This window comes from Gobio gobio, assembly GCF_949357685.1.
Source record: "Gobio gobio genome assembly, chromosome: 21".
In the NCBI taxonomy this organism is placed as follows: domain Eukaryota; kingdom Metazoa; phylum Chordata; class Actinopteri; order Cypriniformes; family Gobionidae; genus Gobio; species Gobio gobio.
In genome coordinates, this window is record NC_137117.1 from 22,049,444 (window position 1) to 22,071,006 (window position 21,563).

At 38.8% G+C, this 21,563-nt stretch overlaps 2 protein-coding genes across 6 annotated transcripts in view; one reads left to right on the forward strand and one right to left on the reverse strand.

The window, feature by feature from the left end:
- Positions 1–1,189: 1,189 nt before the first annotated feature.
- Positions 1,190–2,691, forward strand: sp5l (Sp5 transcription factor-like; the record flags this gene model as incomplete). The annotated part of the gene is made up of 2 exons (XM_079802128.1): positions 1,190–1,243; positions 1,657–2,691. The coding sequence occupies 2 exons, from the start codon at positions 1,190–1,192 to the stop codon at positions 2,689–2,691; spliced, it is 1,089 nt and encodes a 362-aa protein (XP_079658254.1).
- Positions 2,692–4,266: 1,575 nt separating this feature from the next.
- arhgef25a (Rho guanine nucleotide exchange factor (GEF) 25a) overlaps positions 4,267–21,563 on the reverse strand; it is a 77,973-nt gene continuing 60,676 nt past the window's right edge. For all 5 annotated transcript variants that reach the window (XM_079802376.1, XM_079802379.1, XM_079802380.1 and 2 more), the window contains 13 exons: positions 19,267–19,391; positions 18,283–18,349; positions 17,800–17,903; positions 17,532–17,601; positions 14,628–14,717; positions 13,712–13,804; positions 12,472–12,522; positions 12,162–12,239; positions 11,783–11,974; positions 11,510–11,690; positions 10,921–11,138; positions 9,302–9,469; positions 4,267–6,551 (listed from right to left, as the gene is read on the reverse strand). In XM_079802376.1, the coding sequence (XP_079658502.1) occupies positions 6,432–6,551; positions 9,302–9,469; positions 10,921–11,138; positions 11,510–11,690; positions 11,783–11,974; positions 12,162–12,239; positions 12,472–12,522; positions 13,712–13,804; positions 14,628–14,717; positions 17,532–17,601; positions 17,800–17,903; positions 18,283–18,349; positions 19,267–19,391 (1,557 nt within the window). In that variant the 3' untranslated portion in view covers positions 4,267–6,431. The remainder of the gene's footprint in view (positions 6,552–9,301; positions 9,470–10,920; positions 11,139–11,509; positions 11,691–11,782; positions 11,975–12,161; positions 12,240–12,471; positions 12,523–13,711; positions 13,805–14,627; positions 14,718–17,531; positions 17,602–17,799; positions 17,904–18,282; positions 18,350–19,266; positions 19,392–21,563) is intronic.

Consider the following 21,563-nt stretch of genomic DNA (forward strand, 5'->3'; position numbering starts at 1 on the left):
AGCTTTTATTAACGGGACAAGAATAATAGCCTAATTCGATCGTCCTCAAACATCATTTAGCGGCTTAATAGCCTACGCCATTTTCCCAGAATGATCAGGTGACAACTAACATCTGAACAGCTCATATCAAAAGACAGATTAACAGTTAGTGGTGCTCTTAAGAACAAATATCAAATCGCCTACAGTTGAACTAATCTGCATGAAATACTTTCAAAAGTTTTAGTGTAACTTTAAACCCCTAAAAACTTACATTTGCATTATTTAATTAGCCTACGGTATATCAATCCCCACTAAATTGTTAAAAATTCACATTTTCAAAATTTGTATCATATAATTTATTTTTATATTCCTTTGAATGCACATCAACTGTACTTTACAGCTCGCAAATATAAAATATGCCTATTTAACTGCTGCCTTAATTTTCAAAAGTTGAACAAATGGAAATTTGTTATTATTAAAGGTTTTTTAGTGTCTTGATTGTAACAATCAAGTAGCTTCGTTTCGTTCTTAATTTGTGACAAAAGAATGGGTGTTAAACTTGTTAAACTAAATATCAGCTACATGTAAACAAACTTTTTCATTTAAGACTCTTCTCACCAACAACCGGTGAAGTAAAGGAGCTCTCACAGGTTAACGTTTGGCAAAATTCAATTAGAATAAAAAGAAGGTTATACACACCCCTCTTCCTAATCTCCCAAAGATTGCCCTCCCCAATATTCCCCCACCGCATCTCTCCTCCATTCACTGGCCCTCCTGATACATACTTAAGAGACCCCGTCGAGAGGATCTTTTCCCTATAAAGAGAAGATGCAATCCGACCGCCTTTGAAATGATCCTCAGGACTTATTGCGACAGGCCCTTCAGTCGCACTTCAAAAGGACGCGTCTTGGTTTGAAAGCCGCTGCTTTTTAAAAAGGGACCCAGAAAACCAGCAGCAAGAGCGCGGAGTGGCCAACGACTCTTACAGCCAGTAAAGGACAGGAGTAGCAAGAGAGAATCGAGGGATTATTGATGTTAACTATATCTAAACTGGTGCACCGGTAACCTGGCTGTGTAACGGGGGTCAATCCGAGCAGGATCTTTGCGCAGCTCCTCATCCTCGTACCCGCACACTCTGACTTTGGCTCGGTTACGCACCGCGCGGCGCGCTTTTACGCAGGTGTGGATATATTGAAGATCCCGTGTACACATGGCTGCGTTAACCTTATCCAGAGCGGACAATTTCCTGCACAATTTCTTACAGGTACTGCACTTTAATTTGTTTTATTGTGCATTTTTCGAGTACTAGAAATACTTTGGCACAATCACATCTCCAGCTTAGAATTTTTGTTTCTTGCATAACTTTTATTTGTGGTGCAATTCTTTCTTTCTTTCTTTCTTTCTTTCTTTCTTTCTTTCTTTCTTTCTTTCTTTCTTTCTTTCTTTCTTTCTTTCTTTCTTTCTTTCTTTCTTTCTTTCTTTCTTTCTTTCTTTCTTTCTTTCTTTCTTTCTTAACAATTATAACAATAATTTTACAACAATAAAAACTAAAAAAATAAGGCTGCAGTTTTTTTTTTTTTTTACAGTGATTATAATTCTATATACTTCTAAATAGATTCTGTATATGCAAGTTTGAAGGTTGATTTAGTTACAATTATTTGTTTTTCCCCCCTCTAGGATCGTACTCCCAGCTCCTCTCCAGAGAGTGGTCCTAACACCCTTTCTTTTTTGGCTACCACATGCAGTCAGGCTTGGCAGGAGGGGTCACAGCTCCCTTACGAGGGTCCCGTGGGCTCCGCTTCCAGCATGTTTCAGCTCTGGAGCAATGACGTGGCCCCTAACTCCAGCTTGAGCGCTCACCAGATGACCTTCACCATGCCCAAAATGCAGTTCCCCGGCCACATGCAGCCCACCCTGGGCTCGCACGCCCATCATCACCATCATCACCACCATCACCACCACGAGCTGCCCCTCACACCACCGGCCGAGCCCCCGTCTGCCTATTCGTTCGAGCTGTCTCCAGTAAAGATGCTCTCCTCCCAGGCTCAGGGGAACGCGCCGTACTACGCGCAGCATAACGCTGTGGGTCAGAACTTTCCCAGCTTCCTTCAAAACGCTTCAGGAAGACCTCACCTGCCCGGCGGGCACGTTGAGGATGGCCAGCAGTGGTGGAGTCTCCCTCAGAGTAGCAGCGCACCCTCCAGTCACCCCTTCTCTCTGGGACGGCAGCTGGTTTTGGGCCACCAGCCTCAAATTGCTGCACTTCTGCAGGGCACCTCAAAGGGTCTGTTGAGCTCAACTCGTCGCTGTCGCAGGTGCAAATGCCCCAACTGCCAGTCCACGGGAAACGGAGGTGCTGCTCTGGAGTTCGGGAAGAAAAGACTGCACATTTGTCACATTCCAGATTGTGGCAAGGTTTACAAAAAAACCTCTCACCTGAAGGCGCACCTGCGCTGGCACGCCGGCGAGCGTCCCTTCATCTGCAACTGGCTCTTCTGCGGGAAGAGCTTCACACGCTCAGATGAGCTGCAGAGGCATCTCCGCACGCACACCGGGGAGAAGCGTTTCGGCTGTCAGCAGTGTGGGAAAAGGTTTATGCGGAGCGATCATCTCTCCAAGCATGTGAAGACCCATCAGAGCAGGAAGAGCCGGTCCAGTCAGCCCACTCACAGTGGGACTGATGCACTGCTAAGCAACATAAAGAGAGAGTAAAGGATGCAAAATGCAAAAGAGCTCAATATAGTATCCGGAATGAGACCAGAGACCTTACAAGGACATTTGCCTCATCTAATGGTTTATAACAGATATTCCAAAAAGCAATAGGAGCATGGGCCTGTTTCCATTGTACTTTTTTTGTTTTGTTTTGTTTTGTTTTTTGAAACACTGGAGCGAACGCACACCATGCTGCACTGAAACCAACCTTTGAGACTTTAAAGAGACTTATGGTCACAGCAGAAGTTCTCTCATTGTGATATATCTAAAAAAAACACATACACATTCTTATGGCTTTGGATGCAAAGACTTCTTATGACCGAACTTTGCCCTTGCACATTTATTTAAAGATTTTAATTCAAAAGCTACAGGAAATTCTGCGAACAGCACAACGACAAGTATTTGTTACTTGGTGTCATTTGTTTACATTTTGTTGTTGCTATCTCTGGTAGTAAAATTGATGCCTTATATATTGATATCATAAATTTTGGTTGCAAAATTTTTCCAACACTATTCCCGGACAGATCACCTGAAGTTTGTTTTCTTGCAGAGAATGGCACCGCTATAAATATCACTGGAAATCTAAATCCCTATAGTTTCAAAACAAGAACCAAATGTATATAATGTTTATACAGTGCACAGTTCTATGAAGACCAGCATGTGAAATATTAATAAACATGAATAACTGTGCAAATCAAAATCGGGTGCTTTGTGTTTTGTTAATTCCTTCACAGCTACATTTCTGTTTAATACCTTGTCAAGCACACTGTGTTTTAACCAATGTGTGAAGTTCAGCAAATGGCTAGTGTTAAATCTAACACAGTGTGTCGGACCTCAGCGTTTTGCATTTATTCAAATGTTAATGTAATAGCATTCAGGATGCTAATTTAAGATGGCCATTGTTTCTAAGGTGTCGAGGAAGCACTTAAAGCAAAGACAAATGATTGGAGAGTCTTCAGACATTTTACAGTTGTCAGTAAATAGTCGGGCCATTCCTGGGAACAGTGGTCTGACCTTCTCCCATCAAGTTCACAGTCATGTTGTCTCGTAATTGCCAGTGTAAATAACAGACAACAGTTACGCTCCACTGGAGCTCACTATGAATGGACCCCCAGCCGTTTATATCCCACTGGCCGTGACAGAAGTCACTTTGATTTGGCACCTTTGTGATAGTGAATGCTTAAAACCCCTCTCCCCCATCTGTGTGTGCAAATGAACCCTTTACTGCTCAAGAATGCCCAGAATGTGACTTAAAACAGAGACAAATTAACCAGATGTCTGCATATGTTGACTAGATTACCTAGCCAAGTCACAGAAAGCTCAATGATTTGGAGGATACATTTTTTTTGGTCACAATAACAAAAGGTTTTGAGTCGAAAAGTCAAAATGCACTAATGTTTGTTTTCTCTACCAGTGATTTTGTATGTTAGTTTTAAACACCTGGATCAAAAAGAGTCTAAAAATCTAATCCTTGGATAATTTCTTGAATAAACTAATATCCACAGTAAAACCACACTAATTGTTACGGTAGGCCTACACTAAAGAATCGATTATAGATAAATTTGAGCTTTTTATCACGTAAAGTTTTCATGTTTAATGCATGTTTTAAAAACACAATTTTATAAAAAATGTTATGATGATGTATAGTTGTTATACTTGAAAATTTCTTGAATAATAGCCAGTCATAGATTGTTTAATGGCAGGTTTCACTGTGACAACTTACCCCAACATTGTGTTCAGCGAACTGTCTTTTTGTAGGGTTGTATGTACAGAAACTGACTTTCAGAAATAATCCTACTTTTAGAACATGTGACAACTAGCCCCGGTCTCCCCAATATCAGAAATACACATCAACGTCATCACATACAGAGAAAACAGCAGAGAAGGAAACATTGTGTGTTCTAAAACACCCTTGCGTTCCAAAAGGAACCAGTTTAATTTGATATAATACAATGGTTTTGCCACATAGACATATATCATGTCCAATTCTTTCTCTACATCATTTCCTTCATCACTTAGAGGTGTTCATCAAAATAGCATGCAACAATGTAAGATTCAAACCCACATTTGTGGAAAGGCAGTACAGGAAAGCTTTCAGTTTATACAGGGCTATGTCAAATTATTTGATTTCTGCTGATTTGAATAGCTATTACGTCAAGGCAAGAGAAGGTTGTTACAATCATTTAAGGATATTTAAGCGAATGCATCTGAAACATGCCAATAGTAAAGCTTTGGTGCAGAGTTTTGAATTTGAAGTTTTAAATTGATCTGTGGAAGAAGAAAAAAACGAGACTGGTTGGTTGTGTATACAGCGCTAAAGTCCTCTGGCACCCTCTCTTGGAAAGAATGTGCAATAAGCTAAACGGAGCGAAAGTGCTTTTTGATCATGCTTCAAACATCAAATACTAAACACATACCATCCCTTCTTTGGCGAGGCATCTAACATTTTATGACAAACTGTATGTTTCAGACTGGATTAACAATGTCAATCCTCTAACTAATGATTTGGTTTGTCATTAACAAATACTTTTTTTTAATAATAATAAAACAACAAAACAAAACACAATATCCAATACATTTGTTTTAAACTTTGGATGAACGATATCTTTAGCTTTTTCCTTAGTTTTTATGAGAGAACATATTTCCAAAAATCAAGCAAGTGTTTTAGATGGTTTGTAAATGAACTGAATTACATTTTAGGCTTGATATTTCATTCATTTTCTGTAAAGGGTACTGGCACCTGCTTTGGCACATAATGATATAACATTTTACCTTTGGCTTTCATTAAGTTAATAATAACAACAACAAAAATGATAATAATGTTATTATTATTATCATCTAATATCATTTGAAAACCTCATTTTGTAACAGAGTAATCCAGGCAGTGTGCATCAAATGAGGAGGGGGCGGCAGAAGCTAAAAAGGGTCATCAAACCACAGATAAAATACTTTTATAGGCATCCTCTTCTGCCAAAATCTTTCAGTCCTTCCCTTGAGCGAGTCCTCCTGCTCAACAAAGCAGATACTCGTTGTGTGTGATCTCTCATGTCCACCTTGTCCAACAGAGTTGATTCATTTGAAAGAGTTCAAACATCCAATCCGCGAAGAGAAAGTCAAGCGTCCGTGTCTCCATGCACAGATCATTCCGCTACATACAGTATATACAAATTAGCTGCATTTAGAGTTTGTTTCCCCTTAGCTCCTTCATAAGAGTTTACGCAGCCCACGAGAGCATTCAATATAGATGGGAGCTAGAAAGACAGCTTCTGTAAAGAGGCACCGATAGTGCGAAACCTTTAAAATCCAGCATGAGCCCCCTGAGGACTCTCTTGTGTTCATAATAATACAGTATGTTCTCTGCAAAACACATCTGATGGAAAATGTTCAGCATGTTTCCAAGGATGAAGCCATCAGAATTTAGCACAAAAACATACACTCAAAAACATACATACATGCACACTTGCCCAAACGCATCCTCACACCCTCAAATAAAGGTTTACTCTGGTTCCTGCTCCAGTGACCTCCCAATATAGGAATGGTTAATTCTCCTTTGAACAAAACAACTTTAGTAAAAAGACGACGACAACAACAACAAAAAAGAAATGATGTAAAACAATTTAAAAAGTCACTAGGTAATTCGCGTCACAAGTTTAGGAAGAATACCACAAGATAACAGACGTGAATAAAGTCCAGACTGTGGCATGCTCTGGTGCAAACATCAGATTCAGGGTCATTTCCATTCACAGGTCGTCCTCATCAAGCTGGGCCAAGTTGCTGGAGCGCTGTAGAGTGGAGGAGGGACTAGGAACAGCCATGCGTCCCTCTCTCTGTGAAGCTCTGCGTCCACCCTCTCCTGAGCTCTGGGACACAATAAAAGAAGAAAAAAAGGCCATTTCTACCACTGATGGTTTCTTTTTCTCAACAGCACATTATTAACATTATGATTCTATGGAAGCCTGTTTCAGCCTTTTGTGGGAAAAAAAAAACATTTAAATAAAATCATGATCATATAAACTAGGTAATTTATGAGAAACAAAAGTAGCAATTGCAAAATAGTAATATTGTGAGATATAAAGACAGAATTACAAAAAATGTATACATTTTCAAGGATAAAAGATAAAATTGCGAGATATTGTCACATTGTAAGGTATAAAGTTGCCATTGTAAGATATTGGGCCCTATCATACACCTGGCTGTTATCATTTTCATGTCCAGCGCCACGTTGTTTAAACAGCAAATGCACTCGCACCCATGGGTGTGCTGGTCTGAAAACGAGGTGTGTTCAGGCGCATTTTTGGCGCGTTGCTATTTCGAGGCAACTGAAAACAACTGCACCATTGACCAACAAAAACCTGGTCTAAAGTCAATAGCGCAGTATTTTTTGTGTTATTTAAAGGCCGCAAACACTCTGCTTATTAAACACACAGGGACGCGCAGCAGCACACAAACATTTTTAAATATTACAAATAAAAGGATTCCTCTCTGGAGAAGCATTCCGTCTTTCTGCTCGCAAATGCCGCCATGTAAATAGTGAATCCGCCATTGGTGCAAGCATAACTGGCTTTTAAAGGAAATGGGAGATTTATATTGCACGTTACACCCAAAACACACCCATGACTCATTAAGAGACTAGGTACAACCCTTTTGTACCATACGCCTGCCGTTTTTCCCCGTCGTTAAACTATAGCAAAAGTGGATTCAGACACACCCTAAGTGCACCTGCGCCATGTGCTTCAGACCATGTGCTCAGATCATTAAAATAGGGCCCATTAAGTCACAATTATGAGAAGCAGAGTCACATTTGTGTGATATAATGTCACCCTGTGGGATACTGGAAGATATAAAGTCACAATTGCGAGATATAATAGGCCTATATGAGATATAAAGTAACAATTATGAAAGATAGCTGCAATTATGAGAAATGGTGACTGAGGGTATGTTTACACGACAACGATGTACTAAAACCAGACGACAACGTTGTCAAAACGATCACCGTTCACACGAATCTGCGAAAATGACTAAAAGGCTGTATTGTGCATGCCAGGCTGTAGTTTGCGATGCCACTTTGTAAAAGAAACACCCCGAGAACACAAATGAACACGCATGCGTCACCGTTTTCACAGTTTCTCGTGTTTGACGGTAAAGGTGTTGTTTTCAATATTGGCGCTGTTGTGTAAATGAACGGCCAAAAATGTTCCTTTAGAAACTAAGTCACAATTGTAAGAAACTTGCAATTATGACAAAATCACAACAACAACAAATAAAGTTGCAATTGGGATATACTGTTTAACGTCTCAGTTACCTTTTAAATTTATTAACTCTCACAGGCTTCCATAGGATTAAAATTTTCCCCATGACAATTCATGTGAAATCTTCATTCATGAATGTATAAAGGTTTGCGATGCGTGACAGCAAAGAAATTCTCGCCTATTCCCCAAGCAGAGATTAATGAGCTGTCATGAGCCTAGCTCATGTCTAAAAATGGCTGAAGAGTTAATTACCAGGAGCAGCCCAGGATATTAAGAGTAGTATGCTTGTTACACGGTTTATGGCATGACTGAAATCGACACGACTGACTATTGTAACGAGAGCTTCAGAAATGATATAATATTGTTCAACACTACTGTCAGACCCAGAATCCTTGTTAGATAAGAGCGAAAGACAGATGTGTTATTGTCTGACGCCTTGCCTTTGGCTTCTGTGCAGAAACTCTGAAAGCTTTTCACACTTATTATAAACCTTAAAGAACCTTAGTTATGTCCGGCATCCCTTGGTATTACCTGTCCTTGACTTGTTTCTCACCTTGAATATCAGAATAGAAATAATCAAAATCCTATTATAAGCCCATCCAAGTAAGACACCCTTGTTTTCCCCCCTTAACATAATAATATAGACTAACGAAATGAAATCATGGCAGTGATTATTTTAGATTAGATATGGTAGATGGTTATAAAATTATCCTAGCATGACAAGTTTAGTTTTAAGCACATAAACACGTGGGAATTGAATTCAAAACAGCGCTCAGATCTAGCACCAGTATAATCCAACAGCATGCAAGAACAAACAAGCGTTTGATAGGGATCTGGTACTTCCTTCTGTCTCCTTCCTGTTTGTGAAGTGATGTTGCTCACAGGCCTGAGTAAAGCAGATAAACAGCCATTTCAAACACAACTATTGTTGAGCTGTCATCAAAGCTCATTTTGGACTAGACGCGCTGCAGGCGGAGAGAGATGTTTTAATGGGCCGCTGTCTCAGAAAAGTAGACACCATAACCATAGGTTTGTTTGTAGCCTTATGCATTATCAAAGACGTTACAAGGTCAAATGAATAATTCATATTTAAATTCTACCCTATTTCTATGTCAGTAATACAATATGCAATTTTTTTTTACTCAAATCATTTTGCTTAAAATATAATGAAAATGTTGTATTAAATTACATGAGCTTTAGACAATGTACCTGTCCTGCAAATAAGGCCATGTTAGTATATTGTTATTGCATGTCCACAATATACCAGCAGAGGGAGCAGCATGGCTTCTTTTTTAAAACTCTGAACACATTCTGAGCAAACCAAATCCAAGTGAGCCTGTTTTGGCGGGTACACACTGTACCTGTGAGCCTTGCGTGCTAGAGGAACACAGTCCGTTGGAGACCGCCTGGCAGTTTAGAGGTGCCTGGGAGAATGACGGCTCTTCAGAGAAGGCCAGCTGCACATGAGTCGGAGACACCATCTGGGAATTCAATCTGGAGTCCACCGGACAGCGCTGGACTTGTGTTGACTGTAAACGTCAGACAGAAACAGTGGTTACAAAATCTTCCAGGTTATTTATATCCATTTACCACTCACGACTGTGACCTCTCAGATGATGACAGTGGGATTAGAACATTTAAGAGTTCAAAAATATGATGAGGTGAAAGTTGAAGAAATTATCTCAAACAGAAAGAGGCCACTCTTACTCAGCAAGACTGACTAGAGTAACTCATATTTGTAGACAAATATGATTACAAATAAATATTATTACTTATAAGTTATTGTAGTAATATTTATATACAATTACAGTTGGTATTAATATTTTCATTTCCATTTTAGGATCATTTTAAGTTAAAATTATTAGTTAAAACAAATTTATTTCCAAAAGGTTTTAATGTATTTTAGATTTAGTTTTCTTTCAGTTAGTAATTTTGATACATTAACTTAAAACTATTTCAGTTATTTGCCATTTGCACCTTACAATTGATCCTACATTTATTTTTTCATCTAATATATCTATTTTAATTTGATGTGAATACATGGATTCTCTTTCAGCTTGAGATGAGTGTGATAAAATCCCAATTGGCATACTTCTACTATAGTACTATGTCAAAGTCAAGAGAAAACCAGCAAAAACAGTGCAAGCATGCATACTAAAAAGCCACTGAAAATAGTATCACAGGTATACTGTGATTTGGGGTGCAATAATCCTAATCTTGTGCACCATTAAGGATTTCAATTGAAATTCAAGTCAAGTCAAGTCAACCTTATATATATAGCGCTTTTAACAATGCAGATTGTTTCAAAGCAGCTTTACAGTGTTAAACAGGAAAATAATGCAACATAATTTTATTCAGCCGTATAGCCATTCTGGAGAAAACGGTGATGTCATCAGTTAATTTCAATTATCATACAGTGACAGTGTGGGCTTTAGATCAGTAATTAGATCCGTAATTTAGTTTAAATGGTTAATTTAGTTTAATAATTAGATTTATTTGGATATTTAGTTGAAAATTTTAGAAAAATGTTGTGTCCCCAACTGAACACGCCAAGCACACAAATTCAGCCTAATCTGTAAAAGTTGTAACCTGCAATTGTTACCCTGAAGAGCAATTTTAACCTGATTTACCAATAAAAGTGAATTTGGTTGGTATATGTTAAAGTAGGTTGATTCAATGATGCTTTTGTCGTTGTTGTTGGTATTTTTGCCTTTATTCTACCTTTATTGTGGTCTTCAGTTGGAGAGAGGACAGGAAGCGAAGTGAGAGAGACAGGGGGGCGGGATCAGGAAATAACCACTAGCCGGGACTCAAACTCGGGTCACTTTAAGCGCAACCACACTACATTTTGGAGCGCTGCCCACAAGGCTATCAGCTCCGACAGGTTACCATTTGTTCAATGAAAGTCTGAATGACAGCGGAGATGACAACACAAAAACTAGGTGAGTGGGGTTTAAGCAAACGGACTGAAATCTCTTACCTCTGGCTGTGAGTGGTCATCAGTGGGGACCTGGCTGGGCAGGTAGAGAGAGGGCAATGATGTGTTACAGGCGCGCAGGCAGGGCAGTTTGTGACGGTCGATAGATGCTGAGGAGTGAGGCCTCAGACCAACCACTGCTGACAGAGGAGGCTTCATGCTACGGCCCAAACTGTTGCTCTTGCTCTCCCTTCTCTGGTACTCAATGGGCGACTGCAGGGCTGAAACACGCAAAATAAAACTTTGAGGATATACAGTTAAAATGACTTCCTAGTTCATGTTCAGAACCAGATTTTGCTTTCTTTTTTTCTCCACTGGAAGTTTGTGAAGTTGTATTTTTAACGATTTCAACGTTTGATACTAAAGAACACTGTTTGACACATTGAACAGAATGTTCTTCTATCCCTCATAGCTTTGTTTATGTCATTTAAATATGGAAGGTACTTTGAGAGTAACTGTTGAGGACTTTAAGAAAGTGTAAAATGAGCAGTTTAGATATCACTTATCCATGAATGGTCTGAACATCAGTCTAAAACTGCTTCTGAGGTTAGGCGCTGAGATGAAATCAGCAGGGTGTAGGATGTTCACTCACCATTGAGGAAATTGCGTTGGCTCTCCAGTATTTGGCTCACGTCGCTGACCCAAGCCTTGCAGATTTCCAGCGACAAGGAGTGCAAGACAAATCGCACCGTGCTACCATCAGCCCCCCGAGACGTCAGGGCAAAGCGATTAGGGTCACCATCTACACACACCTCCACACCCAGACAACTTATCTGAAAGGAGAAGCCATGTCAACACATGCAAACATAATGCATAGGCCTGGAAACGTTACATGATAATAACTTCCTCTAATGGGGTAACTCACCTTAATACTGTTTTTAAAAACATATCCAGGTAGAGAAAATCCTTTTTTCCTGTCTATTGGCTCACTGAAGATGACAAGCTGTTCAAATAGGAAGACCCGCCTCTCCTTAGCGCGGGAAAGTAAGCTGCTGTCCTGTTCTGTGACTGTGAACGTGTCTTGCTGGAGAAGTTTTCCTTGTGCCGTGATCTTTCCCTGAAAGACAGAAAATGTGGTTTTATTTGGCAAATATTTCAAATATGATGATCCCCTTTCTAAAATATAAACACAGCACTCTTTTGCAGACCCCAGTTTGCAAAGCCCTGCTTTAGGGGATCAAAGTCTCTTACAGCATTTTCACAGACCGACAGCTTTAAACCACAGCCTGAGTCTGGCGCCATACCTCAAAGCCTTGCAGCCGACCTACGTTCATCATGTCATTGCAGCGCTTCGGAACAAAACACATCACCTCCACTGCTTTCTGTTAGAGAGAGAGAGTGCAATGTGTGGAAACAGACCTCAAATCTTTATTAAAGCCTTTGAGAAAGTACAGTATTACTGATTTCTGGCTCAAACTGACACCAAAGAGAAGAAAAAAACACATGCTGGCAGAGTCAAGGAATCACACAATGTTCCTTGGTGGGATTATGTGTTTCTTCTGGTCTTGAGAAATAAAACTTGCATAATAATTACGGTGTCTGAGTGACTCATACCTCCAGCTCTTCAGTGTCCATCCCAGCCTTTGTGTAGTACTTGAGGAAATCCTGTCGCGAGACACACAGCGTGAGCTCTAGAATGCTATATTTTTAGTTTCAGTCTATTTGCACTAATGTTTTTTTTGTGTGGAAACTAATTAAATGCATTCTGTGAAGTAAGCTGACAAATACCTGAACAAGAGAAGAAATATATGTGGGCGATTCTACTCTTACAAAGCAGCTGAGAACCTTTTTTCAGATTTCAGTTAGATTTTACAGTATGACAGTTGGCAACATTTTACTATTATTCTTCCATTAAAAAGATCTTAATATGTTTTGACTAGTAACAGGTCTGTGGTGTTACTGTGACAAGTTTAACACCAAAGGCATCGGCATGCAAAAAAATGTATTTCTTCTAAAGCAATAATTGCCAACCAGGGCAGAATATAAAAATATTCTACAGCTAAAAAGTTTGGGGTCAGTAAGATTTAAAAAAAAATGTATTCTGCAAGGACACATTCAATTAATTAAAAGTATGAGTAAAGACATCCTGAAAAAATGTATCACTGTTTCCATGAAAACATTAAGCTGCACAACTGTTTTCAACATTAATACTATTTCTCAAGCACCAAATCAGCATATTAGAATGATTTCTGAAGGACCATGTGACACTGAAAACTGGAATAATGGCTTCTGAAAAATCATCTGTGCCATCACAGGAATTAATTTCTTTTTATATATATATATATATATATATATATATATATATATATATATATATATATATATATATATATATATATATATATATATATATATATATATATATATATATATATATATATATATATATATATATATATATTTTTTTTTTTTTTTTTTTTTTTTTTTAAAGTTTTGATCAAATAAATGCAGCCTTGGTGAGCATAAGAGACTTCTTTCATAAATATTAAAAAATCTTAACCCCAAACTTTTGAATGGTAGTGTAAAACAGAACCTTAAAGTATTGTTTGATTATATGATAGAAAATAGAAAACTGAAAATGAAAATGAATTTTTTTTATTTAAGTGGTCAATTGATCTTAAAATCAAATACATCTCCATTAATATTTTGATAATAATTTAAAAGTTTACTTTTATTTATGAATATGGAATTGATTTGACATGATTCCCAACACTCCCAATAGAATAAGCCAAGAGTGCACAAGATTGTGTGTGATGTGTGTTTGTGTGCGTTTTTGTGTTGCACTCGGTTTCACCTTCAGTAGCAGCTGGTACTTCATGATCCTCTGCACGGGTTTGATGAGCAGGTCATTCAGCTGCAGCCTGTGACCCAGCTGCTGTTTCAGTTCCTGCACACAAACACACACACAAATATTCACCTGATTGATGGATTCCTTTATGCACAAAGAGAGAAAACCAATGTTCTGTATATTGTACGATAATATACCCATACTATTTTATTTATACTACCGAGTACAGCATAAAATGCATAGAACACCTAGATGAGCTACCCACAATGCAATGCACTCAACTGCAATGTTTAATATATTTTCTTGCCACGTCATGTGATCTGACTGCCAAGTTAAGACCAAACTTTTTTTTGGCGATTTATAAAAAATAAACAAGATAACTAGACAACATTTACTGAATTTAGCACGCAACACTGAGGTTATGTGACAAATATCAGTCAACTATTGTAGGAAACATGGATAATTTACATACAGTAGGTACAGTCGGTATAAAGTACATGCAGTATGCATTAAGCATTGGTTTGCAGGTATTCCATTCCAAACATAACCAAAACACTCTTCTTGATCCATTATCCCATAATGCCCTGCAGTCTCCATCTATAAAACCTAAAGTAACGCCAACTATCAAACCTCTAAATGTTTTGGCACAGTGCTGAGAAGAATCCATTAAGTGTCACACTTTTCGATCAAGCCTTTCCCTGTTTTGTCTGTTCCAAGAATTGATGGGTCAGTCAGGGCCTTCATGTTCACTGAGCGATTATTACACACACACAGTGCAAATGGAAAGAGAGTCTGCCTTGAGATATTTACACCGATGTGCCTGTATGGCCAAAACAGTCCCTCACGCTTAACCTGTGCCTTTGAGGACTCCACTAGAGCGTGTGTGCATGTGTTTGTGTGCTTGCTCTTCACATGTACTTACCTCAAAATAGGTCTCAATGTATTCTGACACGATGTGCTCGGACTTAGGTTTGTTCTGGCAATACACCACATACATGTGAAGCCGTCTTTCCTGCAGTTTGTGCAAACAGAGAGGACAGGGTGAATTAGCTAAGTGGTTATACAGTGGACCCAAAAAGTATATGTACACTTAAGCCATAGTAAACATGTTTGAATGTTGGGAACATGAAATTGTCCAAAATGTCTTGGGGGGGGACCCCACACCATAATCCCCCCTCCACCAAACTTTACACTTGGCGCAATGCAGTCAGGCAAGTACCGTTCTTCTGGCAACCACCAAACCCAGACTCGTCCATCGGATTGCCAGACAGAGAAGCGTAATTGGTCACTCCAGAGAATACGTCTCCACTGCTTTAGACCACTGCATACAACGCTTTACATTGCACTTCGGGATGTAAGGCGTGGGTGCAGCTGCTCGCCCATGGAAACCCATTCCATGAAGCTCTCTACACACTGTTCTTGAGCTAATCTGAAGGCCACATGAAGTTTGGAGGTCTGTAGCTTTTGACTCTGCAGAAAGTTGACGACTTCTGCGCATTGTTCGCCTCAGCATGTGCTGACCCCGCTCTGGGATTTTACGTGGCCTACCACTTCGTGGCTGAGTTGCTGTTGTTCCAATTTCTTCCACTTTGTTATAATACCACAGTTGACCGTGGAATATTTAGTAGTGAGGAAATTTCACGAATGGACTTATTGCACAGGTGGCAACCAATCACGGTACCACCCTTGAATTCACTGAGCTCCTGAGAGCGACCCATTCTTTCACAAATGTTTGTAGAAGCAGTCTGCATGCCTAGGTGCTTGATTTTTTTATATACCTGTGGCCATGGAAGTGATTGCAACACCTGAATTCAATGATTTGGAGGGGTGTCCCAATACTTTTGGCAATTTAGTGTATTTATTAAAGGTTGGTAAATTGGAAACCCTGCTGGTAGCTTATCTAGTCAATTTTTTCTTTCCTGATCCCATTCATAAATGCAGCTAGAGACATGAGGCAGCAGTGGGCATGTATCATGACAGAGGTGATTCAATGGAAACTTTTAAGCTGCTGAAAGTATTTAAATAAGTTTGAAACAGACTCTATCTGCAGTATAAGAGCAGTGTGATGTGATGGCATAGTGAGAGATTACAAAACACTGCTGTTGGAGAGTGAGCAGAAGGCCATGTATAATTCAGTCCAATTATCCTCAATGTAATCAGAGCCCCATTCTCTCTCTCACTGCATTTAGGTAGTAGGACATTACAATTGGACACTACCTCTCACACACCCCCACACACACACAAATACAAACAAACACACTCAATACGCACAGACTGAGTTGCCTGGAGACAGACCGATTGGATAGATGTCAAAGCATGAATGGTTCTGACAACAGATTGTAAGAGCTTCACATGGACCATGTGACTTAACTTTACTGTTTTACAGTAAAAATAACAATGAACAATATTTTTAAAGTATACATTAAGTTTATGTTATTTTCTAAAAATATATAGTTTTAAAACATAAAAATAAATGTAATTAACTTAAATAAAAGTTGTAAAACTTATAAAGTATTGTGAATTAACACAAATGAACGGACAATAGTATATTTGTAAAATATTTATTAATTTAGCATTTACATAAAAAATAAACCTATTATAATATTGCTCTAAAACATTTTGTTCATTATTAGTTCAAATGTTACATCTTGTTTTAAGTATAAACCCCACTATTTTGTTAATGTATGCTATAACATCTATTTGCCAGTAGAAAAATATAAGAATTAACAAAAAACATTTTCAAATTATATTATCTTATTTTAATATAATATATTAATATCCATGTACATTTTACTGGAAAACAGCCAACAATACTGATTCAGAAAAAGACTTTGGGAGTGGAGTGACATTTCCTTATAAGACTAAGACCAACTTAAGGATTTTGCAACTCATCGTCTTAATTTATCTGCGTTATGCATCATTGACTGGAAGTTGGGAAGTCCTGACATAACTTCAGTGTCTCACAACTTTGTAATGTACTGTATGAGTTAAAAGAGGGGGTGAGAGCAGATGCAGATGAAATTTGAGAGAGGGGGGGTCTTATTTGTGAAAGGAAAAAAGAAAGAGTGGGGACGGACAAAAAGTGAGCCTGGCCCTTACTCACCCTCCATTACTGTTTCTCATTACCAGCCGATTTCCCACTACGCTTGTTTCATAGTTTGACGCAACCTTTAGATTTGTGTTATACGTTTCTTTATTCCCCTCAATCCTTTTTAAGTTACCCAAAGGGCTCAGACTCATTAAACGGTAGAAAGGGCAAACGCTGGCAGACACCAATTTGAAAATTAACTCAGTGCTTTTCATTTAAGCAAAACGCTTTGATTCACCACCAAAACTTATATCGCAGCATGTGGCAGCTTTAAACAAATTACTGCTACTATGAAGTACTTCCACAACTGTAAATCTGCGAGTTTCAGTCTTTCACATGTACACCCCGTGGGCGCCGGGAATGAGTTGTTTCTTCTTGGCGAGTTATTTATGTGTGCATGTATATCCATAGTGTAGGACTGCACTCCAGAAATAGAGTCGGTGTGTAAAGCAGCAATGTTATCAAAGGACATAGCTGTGCTTCTTTGTTTTTTTCTGCCTCTTTTTCTCGTGGTGGTGAGCCAATGGACACGCAAGCAAATACACAATCTTAAATGGGCTGTATCAGTCACGGGGGGACAGAAATAGAGTTGGATGATGGGAGGATAAATGGGGTGTTAAAATGGGTGTGTGTGTTAAAAACCTCTGTGTTTTCTCAGCTCTGTTTACTCAAAGTGTGAGAGGAAGTTCTGCGCTAGGCACAGACAGGCAGAGGAAAGCGAGAATAATAGAGACTTACATGTTTGATAAAAAGTTGAGCCAGTCGTTCAGGCTCGGCCACACATTTCTCCAGCTCACCCAGGAAATAACTGAGATCAGAACAGAGGAGAGATCAGACATACAGCTGGACCATATGGAATCTGCATGCATGCACTAAATTCCAGAGATTTTTCCCATAAAAATCAGTTTTGAAAACGCAAAAAAAAGGACATTTGAGACAGTTATGGAATATACTAAAAAATCTTGTCAGATTCATGATATGCAAACACAAACACAGATAAACCCACTCTTTATGCCAGTCGTAGATCTGATGAATATTCCCAAACACTATTTTGTCTTTTCCCTTCATGTCTTCTGGAACTCCTTTAGCATTCATAGAGGCCATGTAGCCCTGCGAAAGACAGAACATGATGAACTTCCACAGCTCGCATGACCCATAAAAACACTTTTATTATTAAATCTGAGGCATTTCAACTGTGATAAAATATCACCCTCATAAAAAAATGTAGATCATCATATTCCAAATATTTTCAATCCAGGTACCATTATTTTGATTTATACTGTGATCAGTATTACAGCTGAGAGTAATTCAGGGCAGCTGATGCATCAAATCTAATTCTGCGATGATTAAATGCTCTGAAATGCATTCAAATCATTCTAAGATTACAGGAAAATTGATAGCGTTCCATAACAGAGTTGATCAAATCCACAAGTGATTTGTTAATAGATATTTTTACACCCACCCCACCCCACCCCCCAAAGAAACTCACCTCCACAATAAGTCCTAGATCAGCTACATACAGCTTTTCTGTCTCTATCAATTCTTTCAGAACATACCTGCAGAATAGAAGAAGTCAGCTTTCATTCAATACATTAGCAATATCTGGCAGCTCAAAACATATCCTGTGAGTAATACAGGGTGTAAAATTAGTAGAGTTCCGACTTGCGCAGGATATTAATAATCAAGGAGCTATAAGTGGACCTGTTTTATGAAGGGCCAGTTTTAACAATTGCCCCTAAATTATGGAATGCCCCCCCCCCCCCTCCTCCGCCCCCCCAACCCCCCCATGATTCTTTTAAAAAAGAATCATCTGGTCTACCAGCCACTTTGTTCCAAAAAACAATTTGACATGTTATTATGGCCAGCAGGTAGCTGGTTAAGAACGTCATTAGTTGGTCTAAGCTGGTCATTAGCTGGTTTTAGATGATATTTAGCTGGTCTTTTGCTGGTCCAAGTTGGTCATTAGTTCATCTAAGAAAGTCATTACCTGGACTCAAATTTTCTTTAGCTAGTTTAAAATTATTTTTAGCTGGTTTTACTGTTCCAAAAACAGTTTGGCCTGTTAAGGCCAGCTGGTAGCTGGTTTCTAGCTGGTTTAAGATGGCAATAGTAAGTCCAATTTTGTTGATCTAAGATTAAGTTAGATGGTCCAAGCTGGTCATGATCCTCCAGCTACCATGATCTAAAAAACAGTCTGACCACTTTAAGCTGTTATGACCAGCTTGCCAGTCTACCAGCTTGAAGCAGTTAATAAACCACCAACTGGTTTAAACTGGATTTCCCATCAGGGATGACATACTGGTGTGCTGATGAACATCTGATGTCTGCTCTGTTAAATTTTGCAATTTAAATCCCAAAGTAAAACAGCATTAAAAAGATCTACATTAAGCATTTCTGTTACATAAGTCGTCTAAAATAAGAATTCCTTAGGTTACATAACTCAAGTTGCAAATGAAGGAGATTTCACACACACATGCTTTTTTCTAAGGCACTCTTCCGATCCTCTTCGCTGTCTATGGTGGCTGATGATTGGCTGGAGTTGTCATCCATCAGCTCAGAGCCATTGTCGTCAGCCTGTAGAGTGGTGCACTGGGTGATCTGCAGACACAGAGGGGATAACTGTGAATAAGAGACGAGACGTGATGCTGAAATGTTATTCACTTCGGGGATGGCTGCAGGGACAGAGAGGAATAATACAGAGGAGAGAGAGCGGGGTGGGAAGATACAAGCTGTTGTAATAGCTCAGGTTGCCTAGGTGACAGGAAAGGACCATGCTTGGTCTGCTGGTGACAGTGACTGAATGATAACAGGAATTCAGCGCTTACCAATAACCATGACACCACAGAGACAGAGTAGATGCTCTACCCTGAATCTCAATGCCATTGACCCCACGAAGTCACCACATTCTCATAGAAACTCAAGTCAAATTGTTTTGGTTGAAATTGACCATTGTTTTAGCGGAGGGTAGATGTGCAGACAGCCCTGCAAGTCGTTCAACAATTTGAGACGGAAAGAGGAAGTCTGAAGACGTCCTGCCTTTGTTAATGTGTTTGTTAACCACATCAGAGGTAAAACTAGGACATAAACTATGCTATAAATCCTCACACTTTGTCACGTCCCATTTTTTAAGTCATGCTTAAGGATTTCCCAAAACAATTTCAAAAGTAACTTGTTCCACACCATTTGTGCTACCCACATGATTGATACCTCAAATTCTGCAACTTTTTGTGAAGACATGTTTATTACAATTGACTTAGAATGAGATCGCATTGTGCAACCGCATAGGTTTGTGCTAAAAATCACACTGTTTTTATAGGTAGTTGATTTTTCTATTCCATAACCTTACAGCTAACCTTTGTGCATTTTCAGATTGTCATTAAAGGGATATTTCACACAAAAATGAACATTGTCATCATTTACTCACCTTCATGTCATTTTAAACATACAGGGAGTGCAGAATTATTAGGCAAGTTGATTTTCTGATCATATTTTTTTTCCAGGCACATTTGACCAATTCCAAACCACAGTAATCCTAATAACTACTATTGATTTAGTATTTAATAATGTATAAGTGATATATAATTGTTCATGAAGGCTGGAAATGAAAATCACCTTATATTCAGGTGTGCAGAATTATTAGGCATGTTTTCTTTTACAGATAAATTGAGCCAAAAAAGAGATTTAACTCAGACTGAAAAGTCAAAAAGTATTAAATGCCCATGAGAAGGATGCAATACTAATGCAATACTAGACATTGCAGTTAAGGCGTGACCATTGGACAGTGAAATGCTCGTTGGGTCAGCAGGATCTGACAAAAACAGGTGGTGAAGAAAAGACACCTGTTAACTGCAAAAGAATTAAGAATTAAGGTGAAGAATTAAGGGTGAAACCATCAGGAACCCTTTAGTCTCCAGCGCCACCATTTTCCAGAGCTGCAACCTACCTGGAGTCTCCAGAAGTGCAAGGTGTCAGGATCTCAGAGACTTCAGTTGGGTAAAGAATCCTAAAAAATGACCCCCACTAGATAAAAATCACAAGCTGAAGTGTTGTAAAATACATGAAGAAGGTTTTTTTATAGGCTTTATGGACAGATAGGTTGAGAGTGACTCTTGAAGGACCAGCACCACATCCTCTAGTACCACTGTTTGAAGAATTCATCTTCCAGAATCTGGCAGTACGTTTTGGGAGTTCATTTTAGTCCATCTGAAGTCCGTTTTGCAGAGATGGACAAAAAATGAACTCCCAAAACGTACTGCCAGATTCTGGAAGATGAATTCTAAAAATGCAAATAATATTTAATTTTTTTAAAGAGTTTAAATTGATTACTTAACAAATATATAGGCTATAATTAGACCAGGAACTTCTTTTACCATTCTTATTTCTTTATTCCCTTAAATCCCTTTTAATCCTCTAATTACGTAATTTCTTTAAATAAAAATACCACAACACCCCCCCAAATGTTCACGACATGGTTACGGCCCAGGGTATTGACACAGGTAATGAAAAAATGCATTTGGTAGGGGCAAAGGCCATAAGACAACGACAAAATGAATCACTTGCCATTGTTTTCCCTGCTGTGTGTCTGCAGTAGTGTACGTCAATAGACAAATTCTCCTTTTGTTGGAATCAAACACATCTCTACAAACAAACAAAAAAGCAATTACACCCGTTTATCTTATTTCTTTGCCTCTTAAACGCACTTAAAGGCAAGATAGGACCTGCCCTTTAACCAAAGCTGTTTAGCTGCTTGGTTAACGTCACAGTCACCTA